The sequence below is a fragment of the Mauremys reevesii genome, unplaced genomic scaffold (assembly GCF_016161935.1).
Source record: "Mauremys reevesii isolate NIE-2019 unplaced genomic scaffold, ASM1616193v1 Contig1, whole genome shotgun sequence".
Classification (NCBI taxonomy): Eukaryota; Metazoa; Chordata; order Testudines; family Geoemydidae; genus Mauremys; species Mauremys reevesii.
Genome location: NW_024100715.1, coordinates 1442347 through 1455056, shown reverse-complemented (window position 1 = coordinate 1455056; position 12710 = coordinate 1442347). Strand labels below are relative to the sequence as shown.

Below are 12710 nucleotides of genomic sequence, written 5' to 3'. Positions count from 1 at the left end.
GTGGGACACTGAATGAAGAAGTGAAGCTTGAATTCTGTCCTTTCCTTTTGGCCAAGTTTATTATATTAATTGCAATCGGTCTATTTACAGCGATTAGAATAAATACCTTGGAGGAGTCTTCCCCCCACATCCATCGTCTGAAGTGGGGGAGGACGGGGGCTAACACGGAGGGTAAAGCTCACGCTATGTGTTGTCAAAGGGATGCCGGGGGTAAAGGTAGGTGGTGGAAGGAGAATCCCCATCAGCTTTAAGCACTAGAGGGCTAATGACACACGCGCAGGTCTGAATCCAGCCACTAGAGGGCACTTAGACATAGACAATGTGTCAGACCCCACAAAGGGGTCAGGGAGGGAACCCTGAAAATGCACACAAGTAGAAGTGCGGGTTGAGAGGTGGGTGTGTGTGGGTGGGTGCAGGGGAAGTAGAGGAGTATGCAGGGCGGGCTGGGGACCTCATAGATCTATAGTTAAGGGTCATGCGGGTGCTGGTGCAAAGCACTGTGGGTATTCCCCATTGAAAGCCTCTTTGGACAGTCAGTTATTAGCCCTCTTGTTACCCATAATCCTGGAAGTGATGTCACCGGGAGGCTCCCAGATGACAGGAAGCCAGGAGTGTGACATCATGGGGTGGTTGTGTCAGGCTGTGTGTGTGTGTGTCCATAAGAAAGGCCGTGACCTCGGAGGGTGGGGCAGGGTTGGACTTGACTATGAAACAACCACACGGGTTGGAGGAAGAAGGGACAGGAAGTGAAGAAATCAGTGACGTCATCAGAAAAAGCAAGGAGGAGGAAGTGACGCCTACAGGCTCTGAAGAGGAAGTGATGTCAGCAGAGTCTGAAGATGATGTGATACCATCAGGAGCGTGACATCATCGACCAATGATAGGATGGAGGAAATGACATAATAGGACAGGAGGAGGAAGTGAGCTAGTTCCTTCTAGGTCCAGCAGGAAATGACTGCACTGGGGGAGTGGGGTAGAAGGAAGTGACCTCACTGGCCTTGGGAGAATGACAGGAAGTGACATCATTGCACCAGGAGAAAATTACGTCTTTTCTCTCAGAAGGAAGTGACTTGGGTCCGGTAGGTCTGTGGCAGGAAGTGACCTCGTCCGGTAGGTCTGTGGCAGGAAGTGACCTCGTCCGGTAGGTCTGTGGGAGGAAGTGACCTCGTCTGTCAGATGAAGGTCGACTCCTTGTGGCTGGGCAGCCGGTAGCCCCGGCTCTCCTGGAGTTGCCTGCACAGAGCCGCCTTCTCCTGCTCCAGCTGGGCGATGCGGTCGCTCTTCTCCGACACCTCCTGCCGCCGAGAGGACATCGGTCACGCTCGGGCGGCCATATTGGCCTCCCTCCCCACGCCCCTGGATGGGAAGGGGGGAAGCGCGGACTCCTCGGGCGGCCAGCGGGTGGCACCAACCTCCCTTGAGCCCCCTGCCCGAGCCCAGCCTGGATGCTCTGGGGCAGGGAAGACGTCTCAGGCGGCCATTTTGTTGCGCTGCCCGTCGCTTATCCCTCACTTCTCGGGTGGCCATCTTGGGCCTTCACCCAATCTATCAAGGAAGACCATTCTGGTGGCCGTCTGGTGGCACTGCCTCTTCCCCAGGCGGCCATCTTGGGGCGCTACCTCCTTGCCTCACCTCCTGGCTACCTGGCAATGAAGACTCGTGAGGGGGCCATCTTGAACCCACTGCTGAAACATGGCAGTGAAGAGCTCTGCACTCGTTGTCCTACCCCCCGCCCAACCTCACCGCTAGGCACCCTAGGCCGCCATCTTGAATCCGGGACTCAAACCCAACCTTGCCACAAGGCAGAGCTGGGTGTGGTGAGCCATCTTGAATCTCACCCCTTGCCACTCTAGGAATAGAGCAATCAGGTGGCCATCTTGTTATGCGACTTCTGAGCCAACCAAGCCACAGGGCAGAAATCCCCACAGAGTTGGCCATCTTGACCAATTGCTGCACCCTGAGGGAGGCGGGGTGGACTTTGCAGAGTCGGACATCTTGAACCCTTCTCTGCTGCCATTTTCCGAGTCCCGAATTCCCCCTCCCGGGCCCATGACCACCTCCATACCTTGATGAGCAGGCGGTTCTGCTCCTTCAGCACGTTCACCGCTTGCTGCTGAAATTCCTGCTGCTTCCCTGTTTGGAAGAGGGGGACCCCAAACCGGCTGGAGGAGAAGCAGGGGGGAGGGTCAGCCTGGATGGGGGGGAAGAACAGATCCGTCGAGTCCCTTTTCATACTAGCCAAGAGAGTGCATAGCTCCCCCTTCCTCCCCCCCCAGCTCTGCTGGTGCCCCTCACTCCTGACCTGCAGCCCCCTGCTAGCCCCCCACCCCCCCGCTGACCTTTCCAGGGCTGGCCAGTAGGTTTCGCAGCCCAAGATTCACCTCCTGGATCTTGGCCAGCAGGAGGCAGCTCTGATTGGGGCACGAATCCGGGAAATAATCCTGGGGGCGGGGAGAAGAAATAGTCAATGGGGAAAATTCCTGCAACGAGCCTGCAGGTCCCCTGCCGGACGCCTGGGTCCCCTGCCGGACGCCTGGGTCCCCTGTACCCACCCTGGGCAGCTTGGGCTGACCCACTGCATCCCATATCACAGTTCACCCCTCCATCATGGGAACAATGGAATGATCCATTTCACTCCCCCAATACTAAACAATGGAATGATCCATCCACACTAAATAGTTATGGAATGATCCAATATCCTCCATCCACTAGTAACAATGGACTGTTCCTCCCCGTTATCCCCATAATAATAAGAATGGAATGACCCATTGCCTCCTCCCAATAATACCGTGGACCCATTTGTCCCGCAGCGATTACAATGGATCAGTCTATTTCCTCTCCATGAGACAGTGACAATGGACCAGTCCATTCACCCCTAATGGTAACAATGGACCAATCCATTCCCCCCACATAACAATGGACCAGTCCATTCACCCCAATGATAACAATGGACTGATCCACCCCACCTACTCTTTTTAACAGAGCAACCCACCTCAATTAGGGTTGCCAACTTTCTAGTCACACACAACTGAACACCCTAGCCCCGCCCCCTCCCAAAGCCCCGCTCCCACCCAGTCCCCCTCCCTCGGTGGCTTGTTCTCCCCCACCCTCACTCACTTTCACTGGGCTGGGGCAGGGGGTAGGGGTGCAGACTCTGGAGTCAGGCTGGAGATGAGGGGTTTGGGGTGCTGGAGGGAGCTCCATCTGGGAGGGTGCGGCCGAGGGATTTGGTGTGGGGGAGGGGGCTGTGGGTTGACGCAGGAGGTTGGGGTGCCAGAGTGGGTGATGGGTTCAGGGTGTGGGAGGGAGCTCTGGGCTGGGGCAGGGGGTTGGGGTTCAGGACATGGGCTTATCTCGGGCGGCTCCTGGTCAGTGGGGCAATGGGGTGGGGGATAAGGCAGGCTCCCTGCCTGTCCTGGCCCCTCTGACTCCTCTGCGCGCACCCCGGAAGCAGCCAGCAAGTCCGGGTCCTAGGTGAGGGGCCAGGAGGCTCCATGCACCAGTCTCGCTTGCAGGCACCGCCCCCACAGCGCCCATTGGCCATGGTTCCCAGGCAATGGGAGTGCGTAGCCGGTGCTCAGGGCAGGGGCAGCGCGTGGAGACCCGTGGCCCCCTTGCCTAGGAGCTGAACCTGCTGGCTGCTTCTGGGGTGCAGCGCGGAGCCAGGACAGGTAGGAATTAGCCTGCTTTAGCCCCACAGCACCCCCAACCGGACTTTTAACGGCCCAATGGGCGGTGCTGACCGGAGCCCCCAGGGTCCCTTTTCGAAAACCGGACACCTGGTAACCCTCACCCCTCTGTACAGTAATAATGAAATAATCTCTTCTCTCCACCCCCCCATTAAACACAGTGGACTCCTCCACCCCCCCCCATTATTAATAATGGACCAAACCACTCCCTTCACACTTTACACAATGGAATGAGCTTTGCTCCCACCACCCCTCTCAGTAACAACAGCCTGCTCCATTACCACCCTATCCATACCAATGGCCCAGTCTATTCCCCCCATAATCCGAATGGACTGATCCTTCCACCTCCCCATGTTAACAATGGACTGATCCATCCTCATTCTAATCACAATGGTTTGATCCACCCCGAAGATCGATCCATCCCCATCTCCTAATTAATACTAACAGATCAATCCAGTCCCCCTCACAGTAACAATGGATTGATCCGTCCCTCCTGCCAATAAAAATGGTTTGCTCCGTGTTCCCCAGGCTAATGGCTTTATCCACCCCTATTAAAAACAATGGACTGATCTATTGCCCACCCCTCAATTAAAAACACCAACCACCCCCCCATTGTGACAATGGACCGCTCTGACTCCTCCCATCCCCCCCAAAGACACTGACCTGACCCATTTCCCCCCCTGCATTAAGGTGGCGATGGTACGTACCGGCTCCGCCCCCACCTGCTCCTGCCTGCGCTGGGCCTCCAGCAGGTGGCGCCGGTACCAGCCCCGCAGGCGCTCGGCCAGTTCCAGCCCCTGCAGCAGCGCGTCCCGCTCCCGCTCCCGCGCCTGCCTGCGCTGCAGCTGGGGGGAGACGGGGGTCAGTGTGGGGCGGGGAGCCCGGACGCCTGGGTTCTCTCCCCAGCTTGGGGAGGGGGGGCTGGGAACCAGGACTCCTGGGTTCTCTCCCGGCTCTGGGAGGGGAGTGGGGCCTAGTGGTTAGAGCAAGGAGGGTTAGGAGCCAGGACTCCTGGGTTCTCCCCCCAAGGTCTGGGAGGGGAGTGGGGTCTAGTGGTTAGAGTGGAAGGTGAGGGACCGGTGGGTTAGAGCAGGGGGGCTGGGAGCCAAGACTCCTGGGTTCTCTCCCAGCTCTGGGAGGGGAGTGGGGGCTGGTGGTTAGAGTGGAGGGGGGGGCTAGGAACCAGGACTCCTGGGTTCTCCCCCCAGAGTCTGGGAGATGAGTGGGGTCTAGTGGTTAGAGCGGGAGGTGCTGGCTGGTGGGTTAGAGTGGGGGGCTGGGAGCCAGGACTCCTGGGTTCTCTCCCCGTCTCGGGGAGGGCAGTGGGGGCTGGTGGTTAGAGCCGGGTGCCCCGGACGCCTGGGTTCCCGAGGGCGGGGCTGTCACTCACCCCCAGGAAGAAGTGCTCCGCCTCCCAGCTGCCCAGCCCGGTGCCCAGGGGCAGGATGAGGATGGTGTAGCCGCGTTGAACGGCCCCGGGGGGCAGCAGCAGCGACAGCAGGGGGCAGCGCCGCATGGTGGGGTGGGGGAGCCAGCGGGGAGCCCCCGCCCTCATCCAGCCCCCGCTCCGTGTCCTTCCCCCTTCACCCCTCCTCTCTGCCCGTCCGGCGGCTCCTGCTCGGCAGCCCAGCCCGGTGCTGACTGAGGGGCCCGGCCCGGGGAGCCCGGGGGTGGGGGGGACCCTGTGCCCGGCTAAGCCGCCCAGCCGCTGAGCGCAGCATTTCCCGCGGCGCCGAGACAATGGCCCCTAAGCCCCGGCTTCCGCCCGGCTGGGCCAGGCAGGGGGCAGAGACGGGGATGGAAAGAAACTGCCCCCCCCAGCCCTAGAGGGGCCAGGCCCCTGCCCCATTCCCTGCCCCCCGAGCCTGGGCCAAATGGGAGCCGGCGCCCCCCAGAGGGGACAGGCCCCTGCCCCCCGAGCCTGGAGCCAAATGGGAGCTGGCGCCCCCCAGAGGGGACAGGCCCCTGCCCCATTTCCTCCCATCCTCTAGGACTTCAGTAATTATTTCTGTTCTTCACCAGTAGAGAACACGTAGGGGGCTCCGGGTCGGGAGTGAGGGGCACCGGCAGAGCTGGGGGGAGCCCAGGGGGCCGTGGGTCAGGAGTAGGTGGCACCGGGCTGGACCCAAGGGGCTGCGGATCGGGAGTGGGGGGACTGGGGCTGGGCGGGGCCCAGGGGGCTGCGGGTCGGGAGTGGGGGGCGCCGGGCGGGGCTGGGCCCAGGGGGCTGTGGGTCGGGAGTGGGGGGATCGAGGCTGGGCTGGGGGGCACCCGGGGGGCTGCGGGTCGGGAGTGGGGGGCACTGGGCTGGGCCGGGGGGACTCACCGCCCCGTAGTCGATGCCGTGGGTGATCGTGTGGCGTCGCGGCTCCTTCTGGACGCGGAGGCTCCGGGGCCGCCCGGCCTGGCTCAGGGAGCTGTTGATGCTGCGGGATCGGGTCACGCCCCTCGGCTCCCCCTCACCTGGGGGGAAAGGGTGGGGGTGAGCCCCAGCCTGAGCACGGGGCCTGTCCCCTCTGGGGGGCGCCGGCTCCCCCCAGCCCCAGGGCGGGACTGGCTGGCTCAGGGGAGCGGGAAATGGGGCAGGGGCCTGTCCCCTCTGGGGGCCTTTGTCCTCTTGTCCCGTCCTCGCTGCTGTAATTAAACCACTAATTAATTACAGGGCCTCATTGATTGCCCGGCTGGGCCTGTACTGATCCATCGATCCTCGTATTGGAGACACGGACACGACCCTCGTCAATGTAATTAACTGGCCCCGGGCGTCCCACGCCGGTGCCCCTCACTCCCGACCCGCAGCCCCTGCCAGCCCAGCCCTGCCCCCCCCAGCTCTGCCGGTGCCCCTCACTCCCGACCCGCAGCCCCTGCCAGCCCAGCCCTGCCCCCCCCAGCTCTGCCGGTGCCCCTCACTCCCGACCCGCAGCCCCTGCCAGCCCAGCCCTGCCCCCCCCAGCTCCGCCGGTGCCCCTCACTCCCGACCCGCAGCCCCTGCCAGCCCAGCCCTGGGCTCCCCCCTCCCCCTCTCTTGTGTCTCAGCCCCTTGGCTCGGGTTTGCCGCACACGGTAGAGAAGGGGGGGCAGGGATTTAAGGGGCGAGGGAGAGTTTGGGGGGGACTGAGGGGGATGGGAGGCTCTGGGGCTGGCTGAGGGGCCGAGGGGTCCGTGGGGCTGGGTTCCCGAGGAGACAGAGGGAGGGACAGAGCCGGGGCTTCTGGCCGACTCAGCAGGAACAGGGCAGCCAGGGCCTGGCGCCAGGAGTGACCCCCCCACCCCCCCGCCGCAGACACAGCTGTGCTGCCCAATGCCCGGCCGCACGTAGGCAGCTCCGCCGGTGCCCCTCACTCCCGACCCGCAGCCCCCGGGCTCCCCCCAGCTCCGCCGGTGCCCCTCACTCCCGACCCGCAGCCCCCGGGCTCCCCCCAGCCCTGCCGGTGCCCCTCACTCCCGACCCGCAGCCCCCGGGCTCCCCCCAGCCCTGCCGGTGCCCCTCACTCCCGACCCGCAGCCCCCGGGCTCCCCCCAGCACTGCCGGTGCCGCTCACTCCCGACCCGCAGCCCCGGGCTCCCCAGCCCTGCCGGTGCCCCTCACTCCCGACCCCTGCCCCCGCAGCCCTGCCCGCTGGTGCCCTCACTCCCGACCCGCAGCCCCTGGGCTCCCCCTTCTCCGCGGTGCCCCTCACTCCCGACCCGCAGCCCCCGGGCTCCCCCCAGCTCCCCCGGTGCCCCTCACTCCCGACCCGCAGCCCCCGGGCTCCCCCCTTCTCCGCCGGTGCCCCTCACTCCCGACCCGCAGCCCCCGGGCTCCCCCCAGCCCAGCCGGTGCCCCTCACTCCCGACCCGCAGCCCCCGGGCTCCCCCCTGCTCCGCTGGTGCCCCTCACTCCCGACCCGCAGCCCCCGAGCTCTTTGAGGTGAGTGTTCCCTCCCTGTCACCGTTAGACCCAAGATTTTCTGGGCTCTGTCTCACGTGCCCAGGGGCCCCAGGCTAGAGCTGGCCCTGAGATGCGGCCACCTCTGGGGAGGGGTGGCTGGTTATCCAGGGACCCCTCCCCCAGGGCGGAGGTGCAACCACCTCTGGGGCAGGGCGGCCGGTTATCCAGGGACCCCTCCCCCGGCCCTGAGATGCAGCCACCTCTGGGGCCGGCGGCCAGTTACACAGGGACCCCTCCCCCGGCACCAAGATGCAGCCACCTCTGGGGTGGGGTGGCCGGTTATGCAGGGACCCCTCCCCCGGCACCGAGATGCAGCCACCTCTGGGGCGGGGCGGCTGCTCGTACTCTCCGGTGGGTGTTTCGTGGGCCGAGCCGGGAAGGGAGGCGTCCGCAGCAGCTGGGGCTGGCGCTGGGCCGGCCGGTGGGTCGGATTAGACGCCTTAATCTGCGGCTTAACCCGAGCGAAGCTCCCAGGTGCCAGGCCGGGGGCGAGACGCTGGGAGCGGCGCCCGCGGGAGCTGGGGTAGGTGGGCGGGAGGGGGGGCAGCATCGGGGCCTGGTGGGTTAGAGGAGGGGGGCTGCCGTGGGGCCGGCTCCCCAGGGCTCTGGCTGGCCGTGGGGCCAGGCCGGGCCCGGCTCTAAGAGGATTGGGGCTCTCCATGGCCGGGCAGACAGGATCAGCCCTGCTAAGCCCCCGGCCGTATGCTGCCAGGCTGAGCCCCCCTCCTGAGAGACCGGGGGGGGGCTGGCCCCACAGCCTCCTGGCTGCCCATCCCCCTCTCCATTCCCCTACAGATCCTGTACCCACCCCCACCCTCCCGTCACCCCCAGCCCCGAGAGCTGCCACTGCCCCACCAGCCCCCACTCCTCTCCCAGAGCCGCGGAGAGAACCCAGGAGTCCTGGCTCCCAGCCCCCCCTGCTCTAACCCACCAGCCTCCACTCCCCTCCCAGAGAACCCAGGTGTCCTGGCTCCCAGCCCCCCCTGCTCTAACCCACCAGCCTCCACCCCCCTTCTGGAGTTCGGGAGAGAACCCAGGAGTCCGGCCCCCCGCCCTGCCCCCTCACTCACGCGTCTGGGCCCCGCTCGGCCCCTCCTGCGCCGAGCTGTGTCCGGTCTCAGCCGGCTCCGGCCCAGGCTCCTGCTCCCCGTCCCGGTCCTGGAGCAGCGCGATTCTCAGCCCGGCCACCAGGCGGGGGAAGCTCAGAAACCCCCCGCTGGGCCCCGCCACCTGCTGCAGGGCGGGCAGCACCCCCGGGGGCAGGCGCTCGTGCTGCACCCCCCCCGGGGGGCTCAGGCCCGGGCCCCCCCGGCCCCAGCGGCTCTCGATCTCCGACAGGTGCACGGCCCCGCGCCGCTGCTCGTCCAGGATCTCGAACAGGGTCCGGAGGCTGCGGAGGAAGGACCGGGGCAGCCGTGGGGCCAGGCCCGGGGCAGGGTCCTCGGGGGCAGCGGGGGGAGGGGAGGCAACCAGGGAGGTCATGGGTCAGAGCGGGGGGGGCTGGGAGCCAGGATGCCTGGGTTCTCCGGGAGGTGAGTGGGGCTGGGGGGTCAGCGCAGGGGGGGCTGGGAGCCAGGACGCCTGGGTTCTCCGGGAGGGGAGTGGGGGCTGGTGGGTGAGAGCAGGGGGGGCTGGGAGCCAGGACTCCTGGGTTCTCTGGGAGGGGAGTGGGGTCTGGTGGGTTAGAGCAGGGGGGGGGGCTGGGAGCCAGGACGCCTGGGTTCTCTCCGTGGCGGTGGCTTCGTCCGTCTGTCCGTCCCTCGCCAGCCCATCTCGGAGTCAGAGCGGTTGGGGGGGGGAGGCGGGGGGTGATCCCAGCTGGGAGCCGGTCACGTGACTCCCCAGCCTGTCCACTTAATCCTCCAGGCCAGCTGATTAGCGGCTCTGGCTAATGAACCTTCCCCACTCTGGGATCGGGGCCAGGGGGCTCAACCCCTGGGGGGAGACCCAAAGAACCCAGCCCCTGCCCCCATCTGCTGCCCTCCCTTTCGCCCCCTCGTCTGCTCCCCGGGTCTGGGCGCCCTTTGTTATTGTAGGGTCTCCTGCAGTGATGAGCTGCCAAAATCTTAACAACCGGTTCCCTATAAAAAGTTCTGATTTAAGCGGGGGGAGGGGCCAGGGAGACATCCTCGTGGGGCCGGGAGCCCCTGCAGGACCCGGGTCAATTGCCCCACTTGCTCCCTCCCCTCTGGCCAGCCCTGGAGCTTGCAGCAGCCCTCCCCCTCCCCTTGCCGGGCCATTCAAAAAGCGGCAGCAGAACGACTCCAGAGCTCAGCTGAGCTGCCCAGCTGATGCCGGCGGCTGGCCCCACTGCAGCTGGGGGGAAGCGGGGGAAGGGCCGGGGGAGCCTCAGCCTCCCCAGCTGGGAATCCTGGGAGCAACAGGATGGTCCGGCCCACGGACCGGAGTTCTTTGCCCACCCCCTGGCCCTTTAACAACCGGTTCTCCATGGAAGTCTAATTTTAGCAACCGGTTCTTGGGAACCTGTGGGAACCTGCTCCAGCTCACCACTGGTCTCCTGTATCAAAAGGGGTGGGACAGGTTTGTTATTGTAGGGTCTCCGGTGAGCGCTGGGGTTGTTATGGTCGGGTGGGTTGTTATGGTCGGGTCTCCGGTGAGCGCTGGGGGGGGGGCTGGTTTGTTATTGTAGGGTCTCTGGTGAGCGCTGGGGGGTGGGGGCTGGTTTGTTATTGTAGGGTCTCTGGTGAGCGCTGGAGGGCGGGGGTTGTTATGGTCGGGTCTCCCGTAAGCGCTGGGGGTGGGGTGGGTTGTTATTGTAGGGTCTCCGGTGAGCGCTGGGGTTGTTATGGTTGGGTGGGTTGTTATGGTCGGGTCTCCCTGGTTTGTAGGGCTCCGGGTTTGCGGACGTGCTGGTTATTGCAGGACCTACTGTAACGTCAGCTCAGCCCAAGCCAGGGGCTGGTGGCCCCTGTACCCCCCCCATGGAGCGAGGGGCCCTCAGCCCGGCCCCCCCCCGACCTTCCACCCCTCCCCCGCATATTGTCCCCTGCCCCCCAGCACCCCCCGCCGGCCCCCTCCCCCGACCGGAGCATCCGCCCCCAGCTCCTGGGGGAGACCCCTGGGGAAGGGGGCTGGGGGGTGGGGTAGGCGGGGGAGGGAGGTTGAGTGGCACAAGCCTGACACCTTGTGGCCAGTACCAGCACTGCACCATGCGGACGGCAAGGCCCCCCCAGCCCTGCCGGTGCCCCTCACTCCCGACCCACAGCCCCTGCCAGCGCAGCCCTGCCGCTGCCCCTCCCCCCCGACCCACCGCCCCAGCCAGCCCAGCTCTGGCCCCCCCAGCTCTGCCGGTGCCCCTCACTCCCGACCCGCAGCCCCTGCCAGCCCAGCCCTTCCCCCCCCAGCTCTGCCGGTGGCCCGCACTCCAGACCCCCAGCCCCCGCCAGCCCCGCCCTGCCCCCCCCAGCACTGCCGGTGCCCCTCACTCCTGACCCGCAGCCCCTGCCAGCCCAGCCCTGCTCCCCCCCCAGCCCTGCCGGTGCCCCTCACTCCCGACCCGCAGCCCCTGCCAGCCCAGCCCTGCCGGTGCCCCTCACTCCCGACCCGCAGCCCCTGCTAGCCCAGCCCTGGGCTCGCTCTGGCCCTGCTGCCGCCAGGTCACTAATTTTTTCTGCCACTTTCCTCCCTTGTCCCTTGTCCTGAGGCCGGTTCCTGGGGCTCTGAGTCCCAGATGCCGCGAGTGGCAGCTGCTGTGTTGCCTGGGCCCACGTCCCCCCCTCTCACCCCGCCCAGGGGAGATGAACAGACGGTCCCCGGGCCTGGAGCCGACAGCTGCTCCTGCCAACCAGCCAGAGCCAGGAAACTCGATCTGGAGGCGCCAGCCCCGGGGACCAGAGAGAGAAACAGCCAGACACCGAACGGCCAGAGTCCCCCTGGGCTGGGGGGGGCTGCGGGTCGGGAGTGAGGGGCACCAGTGGAGCGGGGGGATGGGCAGGGCTGGGCTGGGAGGGGGGCTGCGGGTCGGAGTGAGGGGCGGGAGTGAGGGGCACCGGTGGGGCTGGGCTGGGAGGGGGGCTGCGGGTCGGGAGTGAGGGGCACCGGCTGGGCTGGGAGGGGGGCTGCGGTTCGGGAGTGAGGGGCACCGGCAGGGCTGGGCTGGGGGCTGCGGGTCGGGAGTGAGGGGCACCGGCAGGACTGTGTTGCTTACGGGTGCAGTTGATGATCTGTTGCCCTCTCCTGGCCAGGCCGTGAACTGCAGCCCCCCCATCATGTTATAGCTCACGGAGCCCCCAAGGCCCCACCCTTTCTCCGCCTAGTAGGCCGGGCAGGGGGGAGCTTGGGGCTTCTGCCCTGGGGGCGGGGAGAGATCAGGGCAGAAGCCCCAGGCCCTGGCAGCTCCACCCCACGGGGCAGGTTGTGGGCATCTCGTGGCCCTCGAACGTCTGAGGATTCTTATTCGTGGCTCGCCAGGCCCCTACGTTTGGCCGCCCCGTCACTGACCCCCAAGGCACAGCCACCTCTGGGGTGGGGGCTGGTTATACGGGGACCCTCTGGGGTGGGGCGCAGCGGCTGGTTACCCAGGGACCCCTCGCCCGGCACAGAGGTGCAGCCCCTCTGGGGTGGGACGCGGTGGCTGGTTACCCAGGGACCCCTCGCCCGGTGCAGAGGTGCAGCCCCTCTGGGGTGGGACATGGCGGCTGGTTACCCAGGGACTCTCGCCCGGTGCAGAGGTGCGGCCCCTCTGGGGTGGGGCGCGGCGGCTGGTTACCCAGGGACCCCGGTGCTGGCCCAGGGCTGCAGGCTGAGCCCCAGGGCAGGGGAAGCTGCTGCTGGTTAATGGGTAACCGGGGCCGAGCTGCAGCCGGGGGCTCCCTCGGGGTTGGCTGGGGGGGGGGGGGGATATGGGCTACGAGGGGTTAAATCAGCCCCCCATGGGCAGGAGCCCGGCTGGACCCCCAGGGAGCAGCTCGGGGTCCCGGGGTGTCCCCCAGACCCCAGATCCAGGCTCCGGGCCCGGCCTCCCGCAGGGGTCACAGGCGCCTGGGCAGCTGCCAAGGTCAATATTGACAGAGCAGGCGGCTGCCATGGGCGGAGGGGCAGGGCAGCTCGGGGATGCTGGGGTGGAGGGGGCA

At 66.3% G+C, this 12710-nt stretch overlaps 1 protein-coding gene across 1 annotated transcript; it reads right to left on the bottom strand.

The window, feature by feature from the left end:
* Positions 1-1080: 1080 nt before the first annotated feature.
* On the bottom strand, positions 1081-9099 carry SAPCD1 (suppressor APC domain containing 1). Its single transcript, XM_039517072.1, has 6 exons — positions 8688-9099; positions 6016-6152; positions 4397-4534; positions 2340-2441; positions 2066-2191; positions 1081-1295 (listed from the first exon to the last, which is right to left on the bottom strand). The coding sequence occupies exons 1-6, from the start codon at positions 9097-9099 to the stop codon at positions 1173-1175; spliced, it is 1038 nt and encodes a 345-aa protein (XP_039373006.1). The 3' UTR covers positions 1081-1172.
* Between the last annotated feature and the right edge of the window lie 3611 nt (positions 9100-12710).

Bases quoted from the DNA above. Each gene is read 5' to 3' on its own strand.
- SAPCD1 (XM_039517072.1), bottom strand. From the start codon at position 9,099: ATGACCTCCCTGGTTGCCTCCCCTCCCCCCGCTGCCCCCGAGGACCCT. The intron at 2,442-4,396 runs GTACGTACCATC...CCCCGCCCCCAG, and splicing joins AGCAGGTGGGGGCGGAGCCG to GATTATTTCCCGGATTCGTG. The intron at 1,296-2,065 runs GTATGGAGGTGG...TCTCGGCGGCAG, and splicing joins AGAACCGCCTGCTCATCAAG to GAGGTGTCGGAGAAGAGCGA.